The sequence below is a fragment of the Athene cunicularia genome, assembly GCF_003259725.1.
Source record: "Athene cunicularia isolate RWA chromosome 6 unlocalized genomic scaffold, athCun1 chr6_part1, whole genome shotgun sequence".
NCBI classification, from domain to species: Eukaryota; Metazoa; Chordata; class Aves; order Strigiformes; family Strigidae; genus Athene; species Athene cunicularia.
In genome coordinates, this window is record NW_020799105.1 from 4,974,263 (window position 1) to 5,000,125 (window position 25,863).

Below are 25,863 nucleotides of genomic sequence, written 5' to 3' on the forward strand. Positions count from 1 at the left end.
TTCCCCCACCCCCCCAAAAAAAAAAGCCCTAAATAAATTATGATAATCTTTCCTCCACGGCTGATGGGAGATTTACAACTGAACCTGCAATGCTGCCTACTAAGATCTCAGCCTGTTCCAGACGTCCAAAGCCTTTCACATTCCCTAGGTGAACTATAGCTCACCAAGGCATTTGTGGCATTTGTTGTTCCTTTTTTAGATTTTGTCTCCCCTGTCTGTTCTAACTGGCAGGCTGGAGTATGATTTGCCTTTAGAAGTGACATGTTAAGTAGCGCCCATTAACACCGCTGGAGTCATGGAACTGTGCTGGGATATGCCAGTGAAAGAAGAGTAAGAGTTGGCTGAGCTCTAATGGTAGCAGAATGATAACTGATAAAGCAGGCCCTGGAACAAGCATGAGCCTTGGCTGGGGAATCAGAAATTAGTAACAGTTACACAGCGAAGCAAACACTAATCGATGTGGAGCATTAACCTGAAGGGAGGAAGTTTCTCTGAGGTGTGGTAGGCTAAACCAGTGTCATTGCTTTTACAGATCTTGACTAGAAATTACTGAGGTGATTTGCTCAAGAAAAAAAGAAATGCAAGTTCATTCTTCCTCCCCGAGGAGGTTCCTCATCAGTGGCTGATGTTCTTAGCTCACCTCCTTAGATAATGGCACAGAACTACCAGACAATGCCTGAGCCATTTTCCAGCCACTCCCCAATATTGATAAAAATAAATATATAATGCCTCAGGGATTTATATTCTACATTCTTCTACTCGTTTATCACCATCATTCCTTTAGTGATTTGTAGCTGTGTGTTAAGCTGTATGATTAACACCTACTAGAAGTAGGGTTTTTTCCCTCACGTTCTTTTAAATCAAGAAAGTTTTATGCTTAAAATTCATGTTCTTTTGGTTTCATTTATTGACTAGCCTGAGAAATAACAACAGGTGATGAGTGAGAAAATAGTATCACTGAAAGGTTAGAGAGAACATTATGTAGTAGCAGGCAAAATTAATTCATTTTGACACTTCCATTCAGGTGGGAACACATACGCACTCACTCTGCTACTCGATCTATGCACATAACGCCCCTGTGTTTTTATTCAGACATGAGCGCACAGAGTGTTCAAAACTCAGAGTGGAAAATTCATTGGGAAGTGATCATCTGTCAAAATCCCAATCTTCAAGAAGAAGATAACAAACAAGTACAGTATCAGCAACATGAGTAAGAGTCCCATAGAGAGACTCTTAAAATGCTGTTACATACAAGCAGGCCCCTTCTATTACCTCTTCTCATTACCAACAGGCAGACAGGATTATTAAGTTCTTGTACTCCAGGGCTATGGCAAAGCTAGCACCTATGCTGCTCATAACATGCTTCCAACTCCAGCCATTCTCCCTTCTCCAAGAGCCTTCTGAGTGAGGAACAGCACCTTCATCACTGTGACATTGAGCTTTTGAACACTCTCCCATGTCTAATTCTCCATAAGGATCCTAAGGCAGGTGCCTCTTCTGAAACACAGTGCCTTCTAGGCTGGAGGGTAATCATATATGACTGCATCCCCAGAGAACTATATTGTTGGAGTCTGTCAGGAGACTCCTTGGTTTAGGAAATGCCTAAAGCTCAGAGGCCCTTATTGGCTGCACTAAGATTGGACCAAGGCAGTGTTATGATCACATAAGTCTTCTCTGCTGTTACTTGCTGCTTTCCTACAGGGAGGTTTAGAAATGCAAATCTCACCTGATAAGACAAAGAGAGGATGTTAGATCAAAAGAGAAAAATAATATAGGAATATGAAGGAGGCAGAGGTAGGATGTGTTTCTTGAGCATTAGGAACTGTGGTCTGCACTAAGACTCCATCTGTTCTGAGAAAGCCCAAATTACATTATTTGACAGTGGAGTGACAATGGCCTCAGTGGTCACCTGAAATGATACCCCCTGTTTTATCCAAACCACCCCTGAGCTTCTGCAGCAATGTTGCTTCAGTCACTTTGCACAGTTTCCCCTAGTACCTACCTGAAACTTGTCCTTCCACCCCATCCTCCCCTCCAGCCTGCTGCTCCTAAGTGCTGCCATCTTCTGCAACCTATTTCTTCACTTCTGTCCTTCCCTTAAAGGCCACCTACCTCAGCTCTGTATTCCTTTGGCTGTAAGACATTACAATCTCTCACTCAGCTTTCCTGGTCTTGACATTCAGATGTGATACCTTGTTTCTTAACTACTTGGTGTGCGGTGTGAAGGTGCCAACTTACACTGACACTCCCAAACCAGGTGACTCAAATATTGCTCACAATGTAGCTGTGGCTGTTCTCACCAACTACCTAAGTATTTATCTGACTTAGTAGTTTGTACAGCCCATGCTAAATGACCCTGTGAGTCCTAGCACTGGCTAGATTATTCAAGCTGCTATCATTTACTGTAGGCTAGCATACAGTATCCTTGCTGGGCCTAAAGTACTGGGGCCTTATGGCTGTTGAGGCAACACAGGATTTTGCTGTACAAGTGTTCCTATTCTAAGTCCCCAACCCATCCAACTGGGACACCCTGTCACTTCTAGGCAGTTGCAGCTTCTTCTCCCATTTTATTCTAAAAAATGAAGGATAGGCATAAAATTTTCGTGATTCTCCATGAAGCTGAGAACACATGCTGCGTACACAGAACTGGAACATGGTTGCTCTGGTTCCCACTTGCATTCAAAGAGCTTGCAGCATTTACTGGTCTCCCCATCAGACGAAACTGAACCCTTTGCCTGCAGCATCCCCACTGAGTTTGTGGCCAAGGCCAGTTACCTGCTATCAGAGGCTGGCTGCTGGACTGCCCAAAATGGGCACCATGATGAAGGAAGGCACTGTAGCAAGGCGTGGACGCATCATCTGAAAGGGCCATGTGGAAGGGCTGAAGATCAGCCTGCCCAGAGCCGACCGGCGTGGTGGGGGTGAAAGGGGTGAGAGAGGCTCCATGAGGCTCTTGCTTTATACTGAGGGGAGAGGAGAGGTTTTCTGTGGTAGGGTAAGGGATGGACACAGACAGACAAAGGGAACAGGGGGAGGAAGAGGAGGGTGGGGAAGGGAGGAGAGGAAGAACAAAATGGGTAAATGAAAATGGAGTGGTTAAAATCTACAGGGAAATTAATTTAAAAAACAAAAATAAAAATAAAAAGGTTAGGAGTAGATCAGAGGAGCCAGTGCTGAGACAACAGCAGTAAATGCACCTGGGAGCTAGGCTCTGACTGCGAGGATGCCTCTGCAGGGGCAGCAGGAGATGAGGAGAATGGAGTGCAGTGGCAGATGGGAGGAATGGGATGCAGGAAGAGGAGAGGTGAGGGAAGTAACATGCAGGAGAGGGAGGACAGGAAGAAGCGTAGGGTTGGGAAGGAGAAGAATGCTCTGAAGCTTCTGTGCTCCCTTTCCTGATGCTTTCTTCCTCTGGCTGGCCAAGGGTGAATGAAAGTGCTACACTTAGACAGTCTGGCCCAGGGAATTACACCACTTTGTGTCTTCAAACCCAAGGTAACCTTCCCCAAGAGAGCAGCATTGTTATAAGCATCTATTAAACAGGATGCTTGGTGTAATGGCCAAAGCTTCTCAAGCCAAACTCTGTAAAAGCTTTGACAAAAAAGGGGTAACTGAAGTTTGAGGTGGTTAAAATAAAAATGGGACTGTGCAATTAATGGGCAGAAAGACAGATAGATCAATCAATTGATCTTGTTCATAGTGGCATACTTTGGAGCTTTAACCATAAAAGCAGTCAGTACTGACTCTGGTTGTTCCTAGAGTATAGTGTTGCCAGACAGATAACTTGACAGAGAGATATAATAGAGGAGTGGGGGACTTCTAAAAGGTCTTATTTTCATTATTTGCATTGGATCTCCATTTCTGATGTGCAGATTTGCACAGGTACAATAGACACAGCTTTGAAACTGCTCCTAACTTGGCTGCCAAGGAAGAGGTTTGGGAATTGAACAACTCTGGCCTAAAGCATGGATACTCCAGAACACCCACTGTTGTGTCAGCAATAGTAGAATCCTGTATTTGAACACGTCAAAGTGAAGTATGGATGATGTGATCAGCTCTGATCCAAATCATCTAGCAGACCATTCACCCTCAGGTAAACAGATCAAAGCCAATAAATGAAAGTCATCTCTCTGCCGTGAAGGCAAGTGTTGCCAATGGCCTATGAAATAAGTTGGTTCTGGTGGTTTTGATTTATACAGAGAAATATAAATGTGACATACGTTTAGACCATAAATCTAACTTCATTGATACAAAACTGCCTTAATTAACTCTAGGCATCTTATTGTGAGGTTGCAGTGCTCACCTAGACAGTAAAGGGCTTGGCAGTTTCTATCTGTGAATGCTGTTTATCCTGAGGCATTTGTTTCCTAAAGGTTTGCTACCTGGCAGAAATGATAGTTTGCCACCTGTGTTCTCCTCCAAGTACCTCTAACCTGATGGCCAGCAAAGTTCCCTGATCACTGAGACTCCTTTGCAGCAAAGACATATGTTCATGTTTCAGTTGATTGGGAAGGACCTTGCCAAGAGTTGTATGGTTCCTCTTTCTTTAGTTTACTTATGTGAAGTGTCTGTTATGCTAAGTGAGGACTGTAATTTCTTCTCCCTTTTTGCTATAGGAAGCTCTGTTTGGCAAGGACCCTTTGTGGAGGATATGGGGAATAGAAGATGAAGTATCTGTTTCTTGTTGCACAGTTAAAGTCACCAGAGTAAGCAGCACACCAGCAACCAGCTTCTGCTTTACAGTTTTATACTATCCTACAATCCTACCAATGAGCCTTCATGTGCCACTGCCAGTGTCTGTAGATGGAGAACCCCCGAAGCTGTTTTTCTTCTGCATCGTCTGTCATCAGATGGCAAGGACCACACAGATTTACCTTCAGGCCAGACAGGCAGAGTCACTACCAGCAGTCTGGGAGTGTTGAAGCTTTATCCAAATAACGTTGATACTAGATAATTTGGATGAACAGATCTATATGCAGGCAGAGGGCCAAAAGTTCCCCTGTCTTTCAGGGGCTGCAAGTGAAGTGAAATTTTTCACAGAAGCTATTTGACAGTCCCACCTAAATAAACTAGGGACACTTTTGTCCTGGGCATTTTCTGGGCTCCTTTTTCAACTGTCCATATTGTGCAAGAGAGAGCAGGTGTGGGAAGCTGCTGGGAAGGAAAGGGAAGAGAAGAAGGTGCATACAGGAAGCGTGGGTGGGCAGAAGCAAGAGGTGCTATGGGCAGAGGTTAATCCTGTTTGCACAGCCCCCAGGCACGTTGGGTTTCCTGGTCCCTCCCCTACTTTATTTCTCTTTTAAAGCATGGAATTTTCAGCTATAATCCTTTCTAAACCGCAGCATTTTTCAGGCGCTCTGTGTAAGTGAAACCATAATCTCTGGTAAAACAGACTGCTTAAGCTGCTGTAGCATTAGGCCAATCTGATCCAGCCCTTGGATTTCCGCTCTGCCCAACCACCATGGGGAGGATTTCAGCCTGAAAGACTGCCTAAAGCCCTTGCAATGGGAACAACAGTGCTAGGCCTTGCCTTGCAAAGCTGAGAAGGGTTAAGGGACCAGGAGCTATTTGTCCCAGTGTTGTGAGGCTGTTAAAGCCCCTGTCAGACTCACAGCGGAGATGAGCCCAACCCTCTCTTGAACACATCAAGGCTTATGAAGAAAAATTCCTCACACCTTCCAGAGGCAGCACCACTTACTCAGTGCAGGGGGATAAAGAAGTCAACAGTAACATAGCAAAAAGACTGGGACACAATAACACTAAACACTCTCTCTCTAAGAGCAGTGGAGAGGAGGCAAGCAGGAGGTCAGACAGCGAATGATTGCGCAACCAAAACTCAGACTTTTATGCGTCTATTTATCTATTTGTCTGTCTTTCCCTCTATGCTCTGCAACTGCACAGACATAACTTATATCCCATTTATCTTTACTGGTGGATGGTATTTACCAGTTTTTACTCCTTTGTTGTCTATCTCTCCCCTGACTGAAAGCACCTGAATTCTGTCTCTGATATAACTCCTGCTACTGCTATGCTGGAATAATTACCCCAGCAGTGAAATATAGTTCCAAAGTGTGTCACTGTAGATGGGATCAATTGATTGATCTATCTATCCACCTGTGAATGGCACAGTCCCATTTTTCATTTTAACCACCTCAAACTTCAGCTGTACCTTTCTTGTTTTCACTTCTGATTTTCTCCATTCTGTCTTTTGTAATTGTGATGGTGAACTTGCCCCTTCCTATCCTAAATCCTGCTAGTGCCAGCAAGCTGTGAAGCAGTGCCATACTGGTTTGGCTGTGTCTTCAAGGGTGTCCCTCAATAAGGCTGCATCAGGGAACTCCAAAGTATCTGTCAGTGTCTATTCCTAAGGCTGGAATACCAACCTGTGATTGATTGGGGGGTGGAATGAGTCTGCAACCCCTTTCCAAAGCAGCAGAAATCTATTCATGTCCCAGGGTCCTTTCTTCTTCTAAATGGCAAATGATATCCTTGTTTATAAGCAACGAAAAAATACCACTCATTGTCATAGTGGGGGAAATCTGAAAGGGTCATCAGGATGAGCATATAGCTGGAAACATAGCAGAGGACTGCATATTTTGTGCATCTCCTGCTCCTCTGTTTCTCACAGTACTTGCTGAGTTACGGCTGTTTTTATTCCTTTCTAACCCTCTCCTCTGTTATTCTGGCGGAGAGCTAGAACTGGTGATCTCTGGCCTAAATTCCCCCTGCGAATGAAGGGATTTTGGCCAGACAGGGTGAGAGGAAGATTCACAGCTTTGGGTTCCTACAGAGACTCGTCTCAGTTTTTATCGTGCTCTCTGCTGCTGAAGGGAAGGAAAGCAGGGGGGTTTGCAGGACTAGATAAGCTGCTTGTTTTTCATTGCTGGCTTCCTGGAGGATAAGCTACGTGCATCGAGTGCTCCTTTTCAGTAAACAAAGAATATCAAGATGGCACATCCCTGCATAAGGGATGGCTTGTGTACACCCACTTAACAAAACTGCTCACCATCTTGACAATGTTTAGCATTCTTCATCTTTTCCTGGGATACCTATCAAATATGACCCCTGTTCCTCACTCTGTAGAACACATATCCTTGCAGAATCCCTTAGGATCACTGTTTTATCTGTGGGGAACTAAGTCCACAGAAATGTACCCAAATTCATGGAGGAACTCTGTGCCAAAGCTGAATCTTGGGTGTTTTGAATCCTATGCATGTACCCACCATTGAAACATCTTTTTCTGTATTCGTGTTCTCCATTCCTTAGAAAAGTTTCATTGTGGCAAACAGAATGGGACTGGCCCCTCAGCACTCATACACTGGTGAGTTTACACTACAGCCAGTGGAGTCACATCACTTTACACATATGAGAATTTTGCCTCAAATTCTACAAGTCATGCAAAAGACTATACTGGACTGATACATATGTGTCGCTTTTGCTTTCTGTCATGTCAGAAGAACCACTTTTTCTTTTATTTCTTAGTTTTCTAGCTTTTCTTTTGCAAGAACATTGTGCAAGTTGCACTGACAATAAAGAACATCCAATTTTTTTCCCTTCTCTGTGATCATAACAGACTTTTGCTAGAGCAACTGAAAAGTGCAGACTATTCTGCTTCTCGTACTTTTCTTGATTTCTTTTTGTATTCCTGCTGACTGGAGAATGAGCCTTGCATGTTCAGGTTTATTTTCTGCTCTGCACAGATCTTTCCATATTCTTAATCCAATACTTTATTCGTGGGTTGCTGAAATCCAGGTTTAAAAAAAACAACCTTGGATTGCTTTTCCCTGAGAGTCAAAACTGTTTTAACATCACTGATGTCAAGTTTTGAAGTCTATTTGCCCCATTTTTTATAAAACCGAATTTTACAAATCTAGATTTTGTGTCTGATTTTTTTAACTGCTGCTCTCCAAGTAAACTGACCTGCTAACTCTCTATGTTACTTCGGAGAGAAAAAGTTTTATAGTCTTTGTATAGAGTAAAACATGGAGTTTCCAGTAGACCTGTGATCTGGTCTAGTTGAGTACTGTTATTGTTATTAATCACTTGAGAACTCCACTGAAGTCAACTTAATGTGGCTCTAAGTACATTTGTTTGCAGATGGAGCTGATGAAGGAAGATGTGCTTTAAAGTGTTAGGTTGCGGGGGAAAGTGTGCAACTTGTGCACTTGACAGAGAAGTTCAGTGGAGTCCATACTGTTTTCCCCTTTCTTGAGTTCCAGCCCATCAGGTTGGGCAATTACTTCTGCCTTAAAGTGTAGCATATACTTACTCCTTGATGGGTTGGGACTTGAATGTTACTTCTTAAAGATGCCAGGAAATGTAATTAGAACATGTTATTTTTTCAGACATTCTTCATTATAGGTATCTCCAAGGTTTCTTCACAATTATATTCCACTGATCATAAGATAGGATAGATATTCCTGGGTAGCCCATGGTAATCCTAAATCTACGAAGAAGGGCCAAAGATTGCCCTAAGGTCTCCATTTCTCTGAAAGACCACAGTGGGCAATTTCAATTGTAAAAGCAGCTGGTCTGGTTAAATGCTGTACAGCAGATGGAGATCAAAAGTTATTAACACCTGCTGACAGGTGTTGCTTAACTCAGATATAAAGCACAGTCTTTGCTGTCAGTGGGAAAATACCTACATCACTAAAATTTTCATCATAGCCATACTTATTGGGTTCTTCATTTAACCTCAAAAGAAAAGGCAAAAACTGAATTGTTGGGAAGACAATATAATTATTTTCTCTAAAACAGTCTCTTTTTGTCCGGCAGCAGAGTGCGTGGCAGCCTGCAATGCTGTCCGCTTGCTGAGGGCTGGGGAAAATCGGACTGGGAATGCCAATTTACTGCTATGGTCATTACATGACATTATTGTCATTCACTGCTATTGTTCATTGAAATGCTAATTTAAGGAAGGCAAAGACATTCTTTCTTTTGGGCCATCCATTTCTGGGTTCCTCACTTCAATATGCCTTTCAAGCCCACAAGCCACCTTCTTCAGCATCATCAAGTTATTGTCAGTGAAACTTACATTGGATGTATGGAAATAGTTTATGTAATTCCTCCCCCCCCACTATTTCTGTCTGTTCCAGAGATCATTCATCTAACCATCTATCACCCTCAGCCATTTGATCCTGGGGAAAAGAAGTAACACCTTTTGCCTTTCCTAATTCCTTGATGAGATGAGATAAGATATTATCTCTTCTTATGGATGGGAAACAGCTGATGAAATCTGGAGGTCCTATGGACTTCCACTTTTGCCAATTCCTCATCTTAAACAGAAGAGAGGTTTGCTCACAAAAAATATCCCCTTCATTTTGGTGAGGCAGAGTAGTAACAGTCTTGTAGCAGCCACATGAAAGATTATCATATTCCATTTTCAGAGCACTGGAACACTCAGATGTGTGCCAAGCAGGCTGCTTGTCTGCTGGCGGCTGCAGCCATGATGCTGTGCAGCAGAGTGTGGGTCTGTATCTGTAGGATTTGCTGCCACCAAAGCCAGTTTGGGGCCCCTAGCAGTTTGTTAAGAAGTCAGCTCACTAAAGCCCTGACCAGGGCCATTGCTTACTGGTGTCAGAGACTAAAGTAGACTGGAGTAAGACAGGAAATTTTCACCATTACAAACAAGGAAAAGGGGAAGGAAATGCTCCCCCTCCCAGTGTAATGATATAAGTACAACTGAATGTAATGGTCAGTTTTAATCATGATTTAATACAGCAAGCTGGATCAACTTGTTTTACATTTGCACTATAAGGTTGTTTTCTAAAAGGCTGGATTTTATGGGTGGTAACAAATATTTTGACCAATAGAAAATTTACACTAAACATTTTATTTCAATTTTTGCTAAGTAGATGTACTGCATCTGTGCACATTTGTTTAAGCAATTATGTTGTTTAATATAATTTGTCTTTACATATTATTATATGAGAAAATAGTGAATGATGAATCCATATTATTATTTTATTAGATTATTAACTTTTAACTTCTGATCTGTGTCAAGTTATATCTGGATGGAAATTAGAATTAAATTAAAAACAGTATTTGTAATTATTCATGCTAATTAAATAAAATGACCACAAGTTTCATGACTTCCTAATTATACTAGAACAGAAGCAGCACGCTTTTCTAAGCAGGTTTTGCAGTAAAACTGACTTACTAAATGAAGAAAAGGGTATATAAAAGGAAGAATTAGAACTGATTTCAGAACCTGATTTTAGAACTAATAGATCTCATCCTTTCAAACCAAGCTTAATTCACTCACTGACAGAGGAAAATAAATGTTCCTTGTTTTTCAAATCATAGTTTGTTTCTTAGTTTTGAATGAGCTGGTTATTGAACTGAACAAAATTCTCTTCAGTTCACTCACTAAGCTGAAACGAAGAAAATAATATCTTTTCACCTTGCAGGAGGATAAAGTTCTCAAAAGATTGTTTATCACTTCAGAAAAATTTTGGATACTGATGTCTAGTCAGTGATTCTTCCGTGCTTAGCATCACAACTTTCTTGAAAACTTTCATAGAAATCAGGTGCTGTTTAAGTACTATTTTTTGTATTATGTGTTTCAGACATAGCAAGTAGCTTGTAAGTCAGTAATTCTAAATAACTTTTTTGCATACATTCATGTATGAATTAAAAAAAGTTAATGTGAACTGAAAAAAAATCAAGCCGTGTGCCAGAGAGGGGAGGTCAGAAGGAAAGCGAGATCAATGGAGTTTGTGCGTTTTTGGTGCCTTTGTTTGGCACATCATGAGTTGTCAGAATGTCTCACCCTAAAAATTTTTTAGGGAAAAACTTATTTTCCAGAGAGAAGGAAACATTTTCTATACAGGACATGGTAGCTATTTTGGTGGGTGGTGATGATTTAAAAAGTTTCCCATTCCTATTAACAGGTGCTAACCATAGCACAGAAGCATTCAGAAACCTCCTCACAGGAAGAGAAGGGGACACATACTGCATTTCAGTCAATGGTAGAAGTTCCTGAAGTGCTTTTTTTGTCCCATTTTTCTTGGGCTGGTCTTTTACTTTTTCTTTGTAGATCTCAATGATTGTAGTAAGCTGGCAAACAAGGTCTGTTTAGTTAAAACTGACGGGTTTCAATTAAGGAAAGCTTTTATTTACCTTTGCTGTAGTTTTACTATCCACCTAGTAAGTAAATCCTCCCCTTTAGTAGTCTGTTAAGAAGCAAGTTTCAAGCCATGCATGAAAAGTCTATTGTGTTTTATTTCTCATTGTGCTGTCTCTCTGTTGGGTAACTTCTGGGCAAGATAATTGAGTCAGAAAGGGCTCTTCTTCCAAACTATTAAGTGCCCAGAACTTAGAACCCAGTTTGAAGACACCTCATTTCTTTCATGCATGCTTATTCCAAAAGATGTGGCTTCTGATGGTGCTTAAAGAAGTATCTCTTTTCTCAAAAGATTCAAGGCTTTTGAGAATAACCTTGTGCTTTTAAAGTATGCCTGTTGCTAGTGCCAAAATCTTGAGGTTCTCCTCTGCTCACCTCTCAGGTGTTAGCTACTGAGTACATCCCAAACTCAGAGATCCATGGAAACTACTGAATAAAAGAAAGCTATTGAGGTGTCCTGTGTTTCCTTAGCCCTGTACAGATTTATACTCATCTGCCTAGGCTGTATGCCTTCAATAGAACTAATCAAAGTAGAACATCTTTGAACAACAGAGTTCTTGTCTTTGTGTTCAACTGCATGTACTCACCTTGTCTTGGTATGTTCAAGTTTGGATCTTTGCTTCTAGGAAATCTGACTGGTGTCCAAAGTTACTGTCCAAGAAACTGTAAGGGATCTGTGCCAATCTAGCTATGATGGCCATGCAACATCAAGCCAAGATGTAGCCGGTCCACTGACTGTGTGTGAAGGAAGAGGTAAGGTGGTATTCTCAGACAGCTCTTAAGAGTTTTCTCTCTCTGATACTTCACAAGGAAGTTGAAAATTTCTACATTGTCTATTCTACATGAAGGACAGTGGGAGCATGTTTCCTAGCCTAGTGCCCAGCTAGCCCTTAAGTGTCAGCTCATTCACAGAAATTCCATGCGGATACTTAATGGGGAGAAATAAGGGTGACCTGTCTGCTCCATGATAAACAAATGGTTTTGTTTACTTGCTTTAGGAGATGCAAGTAATAAAGGAACTATCTGAGGTGTGTTAAATAGAATAATTGTCTGAAAGGGAATGTTTGATATTGGCAGTACTAGACAAGGCTGTGCTGTATGTAACTGGTGCTAAGCTATGTCTTTGGAATAGATGCCCAGGACTTTGGGAAAGGCCTTCCTACACATTGGGGAGGTGTCTGCCTGTTCTGCAGCCTTTCTACCTCTTCAGTTCTAGGAAGCTCACAGACAGATAAACGGACTTCAGCAGCATCTGTGCTTAACTATCTCACTACATTCCAAGATTTCAGGTAGTTACATATTGTTGAGGCTTTGCTGGAATTTGGAAGGGTGTATTCTCAGAATAGTGTGAACTGAGAGAGCTTGCTGAGGAAAACTAGTCATGAACCAGAAAGAGGAGAACTTTCTTGGAAGTCTTCAGAAAGGGCAAGAATTCAGTGCCAGACAGCTTTGATTTGGAAAGAGCTAGTGATACTTTTTTCTGTCTGGGAAGACTGAGCTGGGGAGACTTTCTTGTAGACTGAAGCTAAATCTTACATCCTGAAGTGACTGCACACAAAGTTTGTACCCTGCATGGGTGAATTTGTTTCACATTTGTTTCAGATACCACCTGGGTTTACAAACTGCCCTGGACAACAGCAAAGAGGAATTTCAAAGATGACACTATAGCAGCAGAACAGGCAGCCAGCGATTCAGTACTCGCTATTACTCCAATATCCCTTCTTGGGAGAAGAATCTGGGTGATACCAAAGAAATCTGCATGCTCCCAGCCTCTTCCTTAATTTCCTGGCTGGGGTAGATCAGGAGGCAGCACTGAGTTCCTCACCTCTCTGGTCCTTCCTGAAAGCATTGCCCAGCCCCATAGCAAACATATAATGAATCATTCATCTTTAATAGATTATGCAAATGGAGGACATCGGATCAATGAAGATCAATATCTGCAACCATTTAATTGCCAGCAAAAACATTTTAAGAATGAGCATTATCTGAAGTCCTTTCTTGGGTAATGGCACCATTAATCCAAACATTGGATCCTGGCCTAAGTGTAGAGGAAAAATTCTCTGCCCCTCTTTCCCTGCTGCCTTTCAGGGTGTTGAGGGCTTTTTTTTTCCCTTTACATTTCCAGTTTCTGAGTTTCCCCATCATTACCACCAGTGAACAGCTCCCAACGCTAATAGTTCTGCTTTTGTTACTCTGCGCTGATTGAAATGTCGCATACAGATTGAGATGTTAGTGCTAAGTTGCCACCTGGGAGTGTCAAGCTGGGTCTGAAATGAAGTTTTCTCACTCTTGGATCCAGATGGATCAGATGGGGACGTTCTCGAACTGAGCTGGGAGTGTTGCAGGGAACAGAGTGGGGATGGCACAGGGTAGGGAGGACATGAAGAAGATTTTCTGCCTCAGCCCACAGCCTCTTTTGTGAGGCCAAATCTGTCTCCTGCTGTCCCCTTGTGGGAGTCATGTCCAAAGTGCAGTGTCCCCAGTCTTTGGGAATTCTGCTCTCATATTAACAGGCTGGAATGCATCATCTTCACTTAGGCAGAAGTACTAAAAAGAATTATTTTTATGGCACCTTTGAATCTTAAACTCTGATTTTAGGCACCTCACCTTTACATTCAGCTATGGAGATCTGCTTTCCATGAAGGAAGGACAGTACTGGTATCCTAATCGCTTTGCCCCCCAAAGACAGAAAAGTATTTCCTGTAAGAAAGGTAGATCTGCTAAATAGTAGATGAACACCATCTACTTTTGTCTTGCATATGCAAATACAGAGAAAGATGGAATAATTTTGCCACAGCTGAACCACTCTTTTCTGTTGACTAAGAAACTGTATGGCTACGAGGATCCTAGATCAAACCTGATAGCAGTAAAAGCCATTAAAAAAGTCTGGGGATATTATGTTTTCTAGACACTCCCTAAATATGCAGTTCACCTCCCCATGGTTCTCCATGACATTCTGCAGACCTCACACTGGATGTCTTTTGTATTTGGGGCAACTGTTACTAATCCTGTCCAGTCCCAAAGTTCCTGGTAGCCAAAAGTTTCATGCAACAATATGCCTTTGCTCAGTGTTTGCTGAACAAACAGCTGCCTGCTTTAGCCATGAATTGCTTTGACTTCATAGGCTATTAGCTGGGGCTTCTGCAAGAAAAAGTTGAGATACACACTCCAGTGCTCTAAATTCTGTGCCATCAGAGGACAGCTCTTCAGCCAACAGGCAACAACAGCTCTTCCCCTTGTTAACAGGACTTACACCAATTTGTCATGAGTTATTTCTCAACTTACACTGCAAGGTTTCCAGAGTGGCCACAGCAGTCATAGGGAAAGGGGGGATATACCAAACAAGGACAAGTCACTCGGGCCCTGCCAACTGCTTTAGCTACCCAAGAGGAGATGTGCAAATCTGTGGTACCAGGGACCAGTGACAACTAAAGCCTGAGAAGAAGGGCCATGGCACCAGAATATCTCCTTATGGCTCTAGACATGCACTGGGCAGGCAGTCTAACACTAGTATGAGGATGGTGTGCCCCACGACCCCAAGACAACCCTGTGCTTCTCAGGTCCTGCATGTGCCACCAGCGAAGAGGAGGTTTCTGTGGAACAGCTGCTGCAGAAATTGCCTCCTACTTCTCTGCATCCTGTTTCCTCTGCTGTCGTGCACTTGCTCTCATTTCCTACTGTCCCAGACACACCTGAGTTTAATGTGCCCATGCATGTAGGAAGGGGGAAGGCTGTGAACAAATTTCTTTTGCCAGCTTCTGTTGGAAACTCATGGGGCTTAAGGAAGAGGGAGTTTAGCAGTCACAGTTCAGCAGACCTCAGTATTTCATTTGCAAATGCCACTTCTAATTCCAGGGCTGAAAAAAACTTAAATTATTATTTCTCCCCAAGAAAACCAAGTGTGGATCATGGGTAAGCCACAACCTTCTTGTTCTCAGACACAAAGGGAAAAATCACAGTGCATATTTAGACATTTCTGTCCTCCACCAACATTCATCCCTAAGCACCATCTGGGCATGCAAGTTCCCGATTCACACCTGGGTTTGCCTGTCTTTGAGTCACACCTGGGCACCTCTAGGTGTACCCAAAACTGCCAGTACTCTGAATTTCAAGCTTCTCTTGAGCCCTTACATCCCCCACAGTCTTTCTGTCTCTTTCCATGTTTGCCACAGAGGGATATCTTGCATTAGCAGAAAAAGCAGAAGCTAATGGTGATGAGGGAAATAAATAAAAAGCTTGGTTCTGCTGTTTGGTTAGGCAGCTTACCGGTCACCACAGGGTACGTCTGGGGTCCTGACACATTTGTCCCCAGGTCTGGGTTAGCAGAGGTGGATAGACTTGATTTGACTTCATCGAGACCAGGGGTCAGAGCTGGGAGGGAGTACTCATTACCCTGGGGAAGAGAGGAGAAAGACAGCTTGCTATTGATGTGCTGGGAGAAAGAGAAGGGTGTACAGATGGGGGGGAGGAAGAGGAGAGATGCAAACCCCTGCACAGATGGAGGAGAAGGAGGAGGAAACAGAAAATGAAGTGATGAGAGGGTTGCATGGGTTGGGGGGGCTTCCTATGATGAACTGTTTCACCCACCAGTGTGCCACTGTGAGGGGGGAAAAGGGGTGAGGATCGGGCCCGTTATCTGTGGTATATCTGAGCCTTCATTCAGTGCTGTGGGGATGAGGGTGGCAGCCTGTGCTAGCCCAGGGGAGAAGAAAGTGGAAATCCGTGTCCCCTCCTCTTGGCTGTATGGAGGCAGGAGGTGTCTGCCCTGGTGACAAGGACAGCTGGGGCAGAGGGCTGCAGTGACATGACTGGGACAGGCAGGCTGTAGGAAGCAGCCAGTGTTGGCCCACTGTAGCCAGGCTCTCTGCTGAGTGTCTGCCTCCCCTCTGCTGTTACCTCTGTCCTAGCTCTTTAAAAACAAAGAAGCCTCATCGCCTGCCTCTGTCACTCTGTGCATTGGGGTATGAAATTGGGGAGGGGGGAGCCACATGGCTAACAGAAGGGTGGGAGGGGGAGAGCCATTGAATCTGAAAGGGTGTCCTGTCCGAAAGGCTCCAGTAATTGCCTTTTTATTGTGGCAGCCTCTGGACCAGACGTGTGAGGTGGAGAAACCGGGAAGGCTACAAAACAGCAGGAAAAGTTGCTCTGATTAATATTACGTTAAATTAAAACTGATTTTCTGCTCTTTCTTCTCCGTTTTTTACCATGTGCTTCCCCAACCCCCTTCCCACATCTCTCCCTCCTCCAGTGGGCTCCCTGCACACTGCCCCCTCCCCGCCCCTGTCCCTGCTTGGCTAGGACTGCCTAGTCATTTCCAATTCCTTCTCGTATTGATCTTCCTGTAGAAATCAGTTTTGTAATTAGCTGCAAATTAGGCCTTCTACCGGGGGTGAGCCTGCCCCCTGATTTATCACCAGAGTAATTCGCTGTGATCGGAGAGAAATTAAAATGAACTCAATTAGGCTTCGGATTTGCTTTATGGGCCCTGCTCAGAGTTTCAGGGGGAAAAATGACTGTGCTGGTGCTTAATAGTCTAATGAAAGTAAATAAAGGTTATTCATTGTAATAAACCCAGGGACTCTGGGATGGAGGGAGTCCACAGCCAGCCTCTCCTTCTCTTCCTTTGTTGGTTTATGGCTTGGGGCGGTTTAAAAAGACTTTTGATTTTCATTTTATTAAGACAAACAGCTTTTGGGATAAAAGGCTGGGGGAGCGGGGGAGTAAGGGAAAGGGGGGCAGAGCTGCAGAAGTATGGAAAACTGGAGATGGGAGTCAAGTCTCAGCTTTGGGCCATGAAGGAAAATCTTGGTTAAAGCCTGTCCCTGTGGCGTTTACCAGCGTGATCCGAAAGTGCAGGAGTTTCCATTCAATGCTGTGTGCCAGTGAACATGCATGGCAGTGTGTGTGTTCATGGCAAGAACATGCTCACATACCTGCACGTGTGTGTGCAGAGGGAAAGGTGAACATGGGGATTTAGGGGGAGCACAGTGTACCTATATACAGTGAGTTCATGAGAGGAGGCAGAGCTTATGTATACACGTGCATCAGCGCCGTAATACATTACAACTAGAAAGTGCTGTAAAATGTAAATGTGATGTATGTGCAATAACAGGTCAGTGTACCAACAAGGGGTGAAGAGGGGGGAGAGTGATTTCAGTGAGGGAATCTCCCTGCCATCATCCTATGGGCGCCTGTGGGTCCCCATTACCAGGCCAGGCCCTCACCTGCTCAGATTTGATGTGCTCTGATGTTTGAAAGACGTCAGGGTAAGAAGGACGCTCAAAAACTCGATCTAAAGCTTCCAGCTGCTGCTGGGTGAAAGTGTCGCCACGAAGGTGCTTCCGCAAACTGTCCACGCTGCTCTGGGAATCTCCATTGGGAACTGAGCCCTCGGATACATCTGCAGGGCACAGACAGAGAAAACGGGGAGTTAGCACCACCCTGGCTTGGATCAGCAAGGGATGTGGGACAAGGACAGAGTGGGAAAGAGCAGGGCCCTCCACCTCCACCCAGGGAGCTGTGCTGATCCTGTGGGAAGGGGAGGCTGCAGGGACCCAAGGGAAGCCCCCTCCTGTCTGCTGGAGTGGCCAAGCAGCTCCAGCGGGCTCTGTGGGACTCTCCTGCCCAGGATGAGTGATGCTGTGGAGAATGGTGCTTGGCTCAGTGATGAGTTTTGGTTCCGCTGATTTTTAGTGTTTAAAATTGCCAAATCTCCTTTGCTGAGCATAAAATAGGAGCAAAGCACAGCGATTAGCATCGCTAGAAGGCTGCTGGAGAAGCAGCTCACAGAGAAAACAAAGTTGCTGAGGGTAGACCTGTACTGTAGAGGGCTGAGGAAGCCTGGAGAAAGGGCTCTCTTACAGCTTGGAAGGAAGTCAGTATCTGTTGTAGCAACCCAGTCCCAATAGAAGTTATATCTCTGTTATAATTTCCTTCTCATCTGATCTTGTCCTGTCATACCCCAGATGAGTCTTTCATCCCCATCATATAACAGGAATGATTCTGTTTCTGACTCCATGTTTCAACAGAGAAAAGTCTCTCCCTGTGGGACAACTGTCTGATCCAACATATGTTGGCTTCTGTTATGATCTCCTACATGTAACTCGTGATTTATCACAACCCGTATCTCTGTTATAAAACTCCCTTCAAAAATGAGATGAATCTTTGCCGGTCCTCCTTCTTATGCAGAATGAATTATTGTAATACAAAATCTAGTCCTACTTAGTGGGAATCAGCCTTCCTGGTATTCCTTTGTTCTTAGTAGGAAAAAAGCCTTTTTTTTGGTAGAAGCATTGCCAGAGTGCATCTCTGTGCCTGCAGCAGCCCTCTAACACAGTCCAATCTCACTGCAGTACCTCCTGCCATGTTCCAAGTGTCTCTATCTCTGTTGTGCCATTCCACGTCTCTTACAGCCTACTCATCCTCTTTGAGGTGATTCCATTATAAATGCCCTGCCCCATCCAAAGTGAATCTTTCTGTATGATAAACCATCTTATCACCCACCTGGTTTTGGTTTTTTTCCATGTTATCCCCCAACTCAAATGACGTGCATTTATCTCAGTTATAACCCCTTTTTATCTGAAGTGATCAAGTCTCCTGCTATTAGCATCTGTCACATCCAAGGTGAGTCTGTCTGTTATAACCTCCTGTCCCAGCTGAAGTGAATCTTCCTTTGTCATAATCCTTCATCTCATCTGAGGCAACTCTGCTCATTATAATCTTTTCCAACTGTGCTGAGTATCTTTCTGCTGTCACCTCTCAGCCTAACTTTGGTAAGACTGGTTATAATCCCCTGTCTCATCCATGCTGATATACCTCCATACTCTCCATGCTGAATCTCTACCTACTGGGCGTCACCAGACGCAAGTCTGACTGTCTTATCACCCTCTTGCGTTGTGATTACCTTCCTGCTTTTTCACTATTATTCCTCATACTTCAAACTTTCTTGGTGGCTTCCAGTCTGTGAATCTCAGAAACTTGCTGTCTGTCACTACAAAGTGGTTGAGGAATCCGTAGAGACCTTTTCCCTCTTCCATGCAACTGTGAGGTGCTCACGGGCAGATGATGCTCCCAGGAGCCTGGGATGGCATTCACTGCACAATGGCCAGGACCATGCCACTCTGCCATTTCATCTTTTATCTTGTGGATGGAGCCAAGATAGGTATTTTCCTGGTGCAGTTAATGCCCAACTGGTGGCCCAGAGTTATAACTGAGCCTGCTGCCTTCTGGCTATGAGATATATCCGTTTATAGGTGATTATATGATATGATATAATCAATAGTACATTATATACAGTAACATAGTACAGTACCACTCACAAGACCATAGAAAATATTACGTATTGATTTGTCCCAGCCCGCAGCCTTCCCTCGAGCAGCCCCTTCTCTCTTTCTTTTCCACCCCTAGCCAGAGCAGGGCTGTTTACTGACGCTGATCCCTGGCATTTTCTCCTCAGGCTTATTTGCACAAGGGAAAATTCTCAAATTCCTGAAAGCTGGAGTTCATGACAGGTTTGACTAAGAGAAAACAAAGCAATGACCAGGCTTGGTGGACTGCACACTGTGTGTGTCATTGCAGTTTTCATGTTTTAGATGGACTGGGCTGTTACTGCAAGGGGTGGCTTTCAGGAGGACAAGGGTAGCTCGAGGCTCACATTCCCAATTCCAGTAGGCACTTCTCTCTGGTCCTCCCTGCTGAAAGCTGGCACAGAACATCTGGGTCCAGGCTCAGAAAAAAAAAAGTGTGTTTCTGTATCAGTGCTTGTCTCAACCTGTCTGCAGCCTGTGAAGCTATTTGCCTTTGAGGATTTTTTCACGTGTCAGTCAGTGTGCATGACTGTGCACACCATGATGCTAATACATGTGGGTATTTTTGCAGTAGATCATTATTCTGGTATTTTTCAGATTCTGCATCACTGTACGTGCCTGAGCAGTCATTTATCTGCAGTGGCTAGTTTAGGGTATATTTGATTTTCAAGGATGGCAGCACTACACTCTGCATGGTGTTTGGTGTGAGGGGATGGGTGTTCCCATATATGGTAAAACTTCCATTGATTGTCATTAAACCAGATTTTACCCTTAGTGAGATGTCCTAGGTGGTTACACAAATCAGCACACACATGCACATGTATTTGCCATTCCTGTCTGCCTGCAGAGCCCTGTGCACACGTGTCTCCTGTGTGTGTGCAGGCCATGCCTTTGTGTGAAGAAGCTGAAACCACAGTTTTCCCAAGTCGCTGTAGGAGTCTCTTTTCCTTCATTTATTCAGGGGCCCTTCAGATCTTGACAAATCTGTCACTCTAAATTTGCGAGAGATTATGGTGCTCTCTCCCTAGCACAGAGAGATGTGATATATGATATCTGCTGCCCCTATTGATTGCCTGATCTGGTGGCAGAGGGCTGGCGAAATGAACTTGAAATGAACATCATGCCTCAACTCATTGTGCGTATAATACACTGCTTAATCCCACATTTTTCAGCCGCTATGGAATTCAATTGATCAATCATGTCCCTCTGATAGTACTGTTTTAGGGGTTATTGCTGCTCTGCTCACTGACCTTTTTTTTTATTTATTTATTTGTGTGTGCACACGCATATAAGTGTGTATGTGTATTTGAGAAACTCAGGACTAGCTGATAAGAAAGGATGTGTATAGTCAGTGGGAAACGAAAGAAAAGGATGAAGGGAAGAGGAAGAGAAAGAGAAGGAACAGGGTTAGATAAGAAATCAGAATGATCAAAGCAAGCAAATAGATAGGGAGAGGTGGAAAAGTTGTAAGGAGAAAGGCAATGCTTTAGGTGGGAGTTCTGGATATGGGGCAGGGGAGGGGGGTTGGCACTCTTCCATGGCCTAGGCTTTAAAACCTACAAAAGAAAAGAAACTTTTGACAGAGGCCTGTGGGCTACCTCAAGGTGGACCTTGTCTAAACAGCTTGCAGTAATATTGGACTTCATAATGGTAGGGCACACAAATCTCAAACTTCACAGAGCAATAACATGAGCTGTGCATATGGATTTTACTTATGAAGTGGAGAAAGTTTCACAGAGATGATCCTGAAAGATGGATTTATGTGTCTTCTGTTGCTAACACTGAGACACTCAGAGTCACAGATCATTATATTTTCTTCAAAACCAAAGGTCTGTAAATCCACTGTGTTTGTTTTCTGGTGTCAAAACCTGTAGAAGATATGATTTAATTTTTTTCCCTGAAACTGCAAGGGACAGACACTTATATCTGGTTTTAGATCAAAGTTGCAATTCTCATCTAAGCATATGACTCTGTGCATTACAATATTTGAGGCTTCTCCTTATAGTCCACATCACAAATTATGGGACCTGACAACTGGATGTGAGTACAGGTGGCAGTAAGGAGCAGAGAGGACTTCAGGGAAGAGATAGGCTTTATCAAAGAGTGATGGGTGAAAGTAAAATAAGGGCTTATGGGAAAGTTTGGGTTCAGAAAGATTAGCAGATCCCATGAGGAATGGCACTGTGGTGGGCAACAGTCACTTCAGCTGATGACAGTGCTACGAGTAAAAGTTTAGAGGATGGGGATTTGCCAAGAAAGCAGTTCTTGGAATTGGGTGCTGTGGTGAAGCAAGGCTTCAGCTGCAGGATGAGTCTGGGGATGCCACCTAGGTAACTGTGCTAGCTGCACCATTAGGAAGCATCATCACCCTTCCCAGTTCCCTCTTTACTGGTGAAGGAAACTCTGTGGTACTGTGACATGGGGACACCCCTCTCTTAAATCAGAAGAATCTTAATAAACAGCTTGAGAGGTCAGTGTGTCCCTCACAAGAGCACATGATTGCTGTCAGCATGATCAGGACTGGCCTTGCACATGTGACAGGAAACATCTCGCCTCCCGAGAGGCTGCCGAGGGAGCGCACACAGCCAGTGTTCAGCACAAACTTTCAACACAAGACACAGAAATGCTCCACGGGTGTCACAAAAGTATCCTGACAGGTAACAAGGAAATGCTGTGCCAGAGGACACGGAAACAACCTTAAGTACATCTGGCACAAGGAATATGCCTGTTAAATAGGTCCAGAACAAAGAGAAGTTCTCAGGTCTGGAAGCCACAAAAAAAAACATCACATACAAGTAGCACAAAGCAGTATAATACTGTTACTTCCCTGGCTACAGGTGACAGAGAGTACCCTTGCTCAGGGTGGAACAGGGCCACCTCAACAAATAATTCAGAAGTATTGCTGACATAGGAAGACCTTTGTGGCACAGAAACATGCAAGAAGGTCATGAGAAGCTGTGGAGCTGGCACACAAACATGGAAATACTGTTCTCTTTTGGGGCAGGGGATGCTACTGCCTCCATGACGTGTCTGCCTGCTGCCTAATGGGGCCTCAATCTCAGCTCAGGCCTCACAGCACTACCAATAAAAATCATAGTCATAATAAAAGCAAATGTGACTGGCATGAGAACTGCCAGCCAGGTGACACAGCAGAACCCATCTAATTGTCAAAGCCTCCAAGGGAAACGCATCTGTCTAAGGCAAGGGTGCTGAGCTGGCTGCTGAAATGCCATCCCTCTGCACCAGTGAGGCGACCCTGTCCTTTCCTGCAGCCTGCCTTTGTCACTGTCCCCGCTGGGGTGCTTAACCTGGAGCAGCCTTGTCCCACGCTCTGGGCACTCGCAGCTACATGTGCTGCCCTTTTCCAAGTCACTCTTTGTGTTAAGACTGCTCTTCCCCTTTATCCGATTTCCCTTCTCTTTTTTCCCCCTCTGATGTGTTCGGTGTCCCCATGCTGCCCGGGCCTGTCAGGCAGCTTTCCTGAACGTCCCGGGGGGCCTTTCCCCGCACTGCTAGTTGTTGCAGTTTCAAACTCAATTGTTCTCTTCGGTACTGAGGCAAATGGAGTCATTAATTACCTTCTATCGGCCAGGCCGAGTTCAGAACGCGATCGATAGCCAGTGCTTGTCATTCACAGCAGCCAGCCCTGCGCAGACCCTCACGCTGCATTCGGCACAGGTCCAGGAAGGAGCCCAGTGCTATCAGACCCAGGCTTCAGACCCTGGCATCAACTCCTTCTGGGAATAGCAGACCACCTGCATCTGTGTCTAAGCTGACCCTCAACCAAGGGAGAGATCAAGGACAAAGCCCTTAGCTGAGGGAGCAGATCACACATTTTCACATAGTCAGAAGTACTGGTGTCCCGGTTTGCACAAGCTGATCAAGTCTGGCTATCGCAATGTTTCTAGAGACTCTGTTTGCATCCTCAATGATTATTAAACTAATACTGTACTCCCCACAGTAGGGACAGGGGCAAGGACTGGCAGCCCTAATCTGGCAATCTTTTTACCTGTGTAACTTTCTTGCCCTACTCAGTAGGGTTTGGAAAAGGCAGGCTGTAAAATTTGGCTTACATTTCCTTCCAGAAGAATTTTTGCAGCCTTTTGGGCAGTGTGAAAGAAAGTGTCATCTCTAGACAGGTTAGTTCTGTATTTCAACACATAGTAGTGCTGCAAGAATTGTCAGGGCTTTGATTGTGATAACTGTACTGATGGGGAGAAAGATGAACTCAAATTCAGATGGAAAGCATCCCAAGTGAGTGCAGGATAGAGATGACAGAGCATGGAAGGGGCTGACAAGGTTTAGCAGTGCACAGAGAAGGAATATTATCAAGGATCTACACTGTGATAGTGAACGAAGATACGGTGCAAGTTCAGGTTATGTACAGTATCCTGTAGAAAGAGGGATAGTGGGAGATGCGTGCTGGAGGAATGTCACCTCAAGAAAGTGTATCAGCCTTTGTGAAGTCTGCAGTTGTTCAGATTGCTGTGTCTATTTGACTCAGAGGAGTCCACAAGCCTGAATCGGGGTATGCAAATTGATGGTACTGTGCTGGTCCATGTGTGTCTGTAATTCATGTCAGTGACACATAAACTCTGTGTATTTGTTACTTACACACTCAGGCTCAGAGCAGAAAGGTTCAGAAACAAAGAGATTTTATGTTTTGAAATGAGGGTATATCTCAGATGAGGAATCAGTGAGCAAGGAAGGCTGCTTATGCAGGGAAGTGAGCATCCCAGACCGAGGAAGAGTGAGACCTATGCCAGCACCTGACAGCTGGGGGCCTACAGTGCTTTTAACACAGGGGTTGTGTATGACAGAGTACCTCAGATAAAGCAGGGATGGGCCATGCAGCTTTAATGCAGGGCTTACATGAGCAAAATGGCAATGCTCAATGAGAATGTAAATTAAATGAATTGTGTGTGCAAATATGTAATGAAGTGTGTACGCAGATCTGTCTTGGATTATCATGGGAGCATGCAATTGTGCATTTAAGGAAGTGAGTATGTGTATGTGTATGAAAATCATATGTATTTACTACAGCATCTAAGTGTATGATTGAAAATTTGGCCCAATGCTTCTGGGAAACTAAGTCTGCACAGTCTTAGACTGCAAGTAGCTGCTCAGATGTGTGTACAGCATGTACTACAGTGTGTGTGGGTGTGCAGATGAGGCGTGTTAGCCTGGGTGGTCAAAGCTGGTGGCTTCTGTGCAAGCAGTCACTGCAGCTTTGTGACCTTTGAGTATGCTGGAGGTGAGTGGACGTAATCTGCTCTTGGTCAGGTTGTTGAGAATCCACGACAATTCCCTTACCTCAGAAGAGGCACTGGGGATTTATAGCATTGTAATGAGGGACAGAGTGTGGGTCCAATATCTCTTAATAGCACTATTAGGCTTGACTGTTAGCCAGATAGAAATGCAGCTGCCTCCAGGACCCAGTACACTCGCTTTGTTTATGGTGGTGGAGTAGCAAGCAGCACTGTCACACAGCAGGCCAGATCCTCAGTTAGTGTAAATGTGTAAGTCTCTTATATTCAGTGATTATACTGATTTACACATCCTGAAAGTTATCAGAAGGGTTATCCTGATTTATGCTGTTGTGGTGTCCACAACATTGCCTTTAGTGCAGAACCCTCAGGGAGACCTGCTGCTGCAGGAAAGTAGGGCGCCAGGAGCTATGCTGTTCCCTCTGCCAGGACCTAAGCATGACTTACCTCCCTTCTCTCATCTTCCTAAGCCCATTTGTTGGGGAGCTAATTTTTGGCAGGATCCCCCTTGGTGAGCACATAAAAAAGGGTGGCTTTTATTAGCTCCAAAGGACAGAAGCAACGCAAAAAAATTACATTGCATGGAGCCCTAACTATGCTTGTTTAGAGAAACTGCTTGCATTTATGAAGTCTTTGGTGCGGAAAGCAGGGTTGCAAATGACTGCATCAGAGCGACAGTAAAGGCCATTAATTTCCTGTTATGTTTTCCTGTGTTGGGGGCTTTATTAATTTAATTTTACACTGTCGAACAACAGCGAGCGCTGACACCGCCACACTCGGAAGGTTTTTTTTTCTCAAGCAGTGCTTTGCCTGACATGCAAATCAACACTGCTATCAGGACCTCTAGAGACAAGGAGGGAGCATAGAGCTGGGTTGTCCCCATCAAGCCCTATCTCCCAGTTTCTGGGAGATCCATAAGATTCCAGTGGAGCACACTGGCACCTGAGAGGCCACCAGATCTGGATCAGGCCATGGACATCTCTAAGGCACAGTCTAGAAAATATGAATTCCTCTTTACCCTGCTGGGTTCCATTGGCTTGGTCCTCCACTAACATGCCTCTTCATACCACCTTTCCTTCTATTTCCCTTGCTCTAGACTTTTCCTTCCTTTCATTCCACCTCATCTTCCCCTCATACACCCTTTTACCTTAACCTCACACGTCAA

General features: G+C 44.2%; 1 protein-coding gene across 1 annotated transcript in view; it reads right to left on the bottom strand.

Annotated features, from left to right (window-relative positions):
- Window positions 1-25,863, bottom strand: part of PAX2 (paired box 2) — a 56,018-nt gene that overhangs the window by 13,749 nt on the left and 16,406 nt on the right. Inside the window, exons 4-6 of the mRNA XM_026851474.1 lie at window positions 17,350-17,525; window positions 15,392-15,518; window positions 2,776-2,985 (exon numbers count right to left, since the gene is read on the bottom strand). Of these exons, the coding sequence (XP_026707275.1) occupies window positions 2,776-2,985; window positions 15,392-15,518; window positions 17,350-17,525 (513 nt within the window). The remainder of the gene's footprint in view (window positions 1-2,775; window positions 2,986-15,391; window positions 15,519-17,349; window positions 17,526-25,863) is intronic.